General features: G+C 41.5%; 1 protein-coding gene across 1 annotated transcript; it reads right to left on the bottom strand.

Moving 5' to 3' along the window:
- Positions 1-462: 462 nt before the first annotated feature.
- LOC129780469 (uncharacterized) lies at positions 463-1,157 on the bottom strand. Its single transcript, XM_055788782.1, has 3 exons — positions 1,056-1,157; positions 846-1,001; positions 463-783 (listed from the first exon to the last, which is right to left on the bottom strand). The coding sequence occupies exons 1-3, from the start codon at positions 1,128-1,130 to the stop codon at positions 487-489; spliced, it is 528 nt and encodes a 175-aa protein (XP_055644757.1). The 5' UTR covers positions 1,131-1,157; the 3' UTR covers positions 463-486.
- Between the last annotated feature and the right edge of the window lie 620 nt (positions 1,158-1,777).

Raw genomic sequence — 1,777 nt, 5'->3', positions numbered from 1 at the left:
TTTCCAATATCCTTCTCGATGTGATATGCGTGCGTGTGTGATGCCGCTGCCGCTGCTCAATTGCCCATTCAATCTCTAATAGCGTTTGCTTTTTTTTTTACTCCTTCGGAATGGCCCTTCCTTTCGGTTTGTTTGCTTCCAATCCCGGACTATCGACTCGCTGGGAAAACAGCGAGGGAAAAGTGCGGAAGGCAAACAGTTGTTTTGGGGTTAAATTCCATATTGTGTCGAATTATGTATGATACACAAACGACGCACACACACACACACACGCTCGCAGGTTTTCCTCCCTCACATGCTGTTACATATGTGGCGAGGGTAGCGATGTGGGTGGGGTGGTGTGATGAATGACCGATGTCCCAAGTGTGTAGTAGCTGGAGGAGATATTCCGCACGCTTCAGGCGGTTCGATAAGAAAGAAAGTGAAGTTTTTCGAGACAGCTTTACAATTTTTGATCTTTCATATATTTTTAACCCAAAGGAATCCTCATGAAACTGTGGAGTACAATTTGTAGCCTGCCTTAACCTCATTCTCGACAATCATCACTACACTTAGTGTGTACTTCCCGGCCGGGATGGCCAGCGGAAGCTGACTGTCGTCCAGTTCGTACTTGTTGATATTATATTTACCCTTAGGAAATGGACATACACCGGTCCCAGGCAGATTGGACAACTCACGTAGTCTTCGCATCACCTTGGTATCATGGTTCAGTGATTCGCAGAATCCAGTTTCCCCACTTAACAAAGGTTTGCTGTTATCTCCGTAGAAAATTTCGTACACAATCTAGAAAAAAGAAACAATGATGAACGTCATTGTTCGCATCGAATATGATTTGACCCTCGAACCTTGGTACTGTCGTCCATGTTCGTGAAAAACTCAAACTCTCCGGCGATCACGAAAAGGTTGCGACTTTTCTTCGCAACCCGTAGCGTACCGTAGTCCATAAAGGCTGGATCAGTCTTTGAGTTTGGCTCGAAACTATTGATAGCGATTTCGTACATCTGCAACGATTGGTTTTGAATTTGGGATCTGAGTTTTAAAATTTGGGATCTTACCGCCGCGCGGACTCCACAAAACGACGCAAACCAAAGGTTAACGAGGAAAGAAACAGTGATCGCTAGGGAACTCATTGTGTAATGTTCCAACCATCGTAGTAAGTAGAGGCTTTTTGTTGCGTTATCCTACGTGCTAATGGATGACCACCATAATTACTGAAGCAGGGCAGTGTGATTAATTTGTACGGAAATATAGATGATATACACGCATGCACTCGAATGTACTGAGAGAATACTTTGTTTCCGCAACAATGTTTGTTTGTTGGAGCTATTCTATTATTAGTTACAACCTTCAATGTTCGATGCATCGCAATGAGATTGAATGGGAGTGATTTTTTGTGCTATTTTGTTTTCGGAACTTCATCTATATTGATGGAAGTATGAAATAAATTGTTTGGATAGATGCAGAGCATTATGAGCATATATTAGGTTGGGGAATAAGTTATCCACTATTTTCCCGTTGGCTGGCTTCAGTGATCAATATCTCGCGTAATATCGATCCTACAATTTCAAATTTAGGCTCGTTGTAGAGGTGGCATTTCACACTAAAAAAATCTTTTGTTGTTTTCATCATGTAGCTACCTTTAGAATGGCAACAAATTTTCCAACAAAACGGTGTTTTTTTTTACCCAAATCAAATAATTCGAAGCATATTAAAAATAGGTTTGAATTTCACCCAAAAATAATGGATTACTTCTTCCCCAACCTAATATTTGTCCTCC

Source organism: Toxorhynchites rutilus, chromosome 3 (assembly GCF_029784135.1).
Source record: "Toxorhynchites rutilus septentrionalis strain SRP chromosome 3, ASM2978413v1, whole genome shotgun sequence".
Classification (NCBI taxonomy): Eukaryota; Metazoa; Arthropoda; class Insecta; order Diptera; family Culicidae; genus Toxorhynchites; species Toxorhynchites rutilus.
The sequence above is the reverse complement of the archived record's forward strand: the minus strand, read 5'-3'. Positions and strand labels throughout refer to the sequence as shown.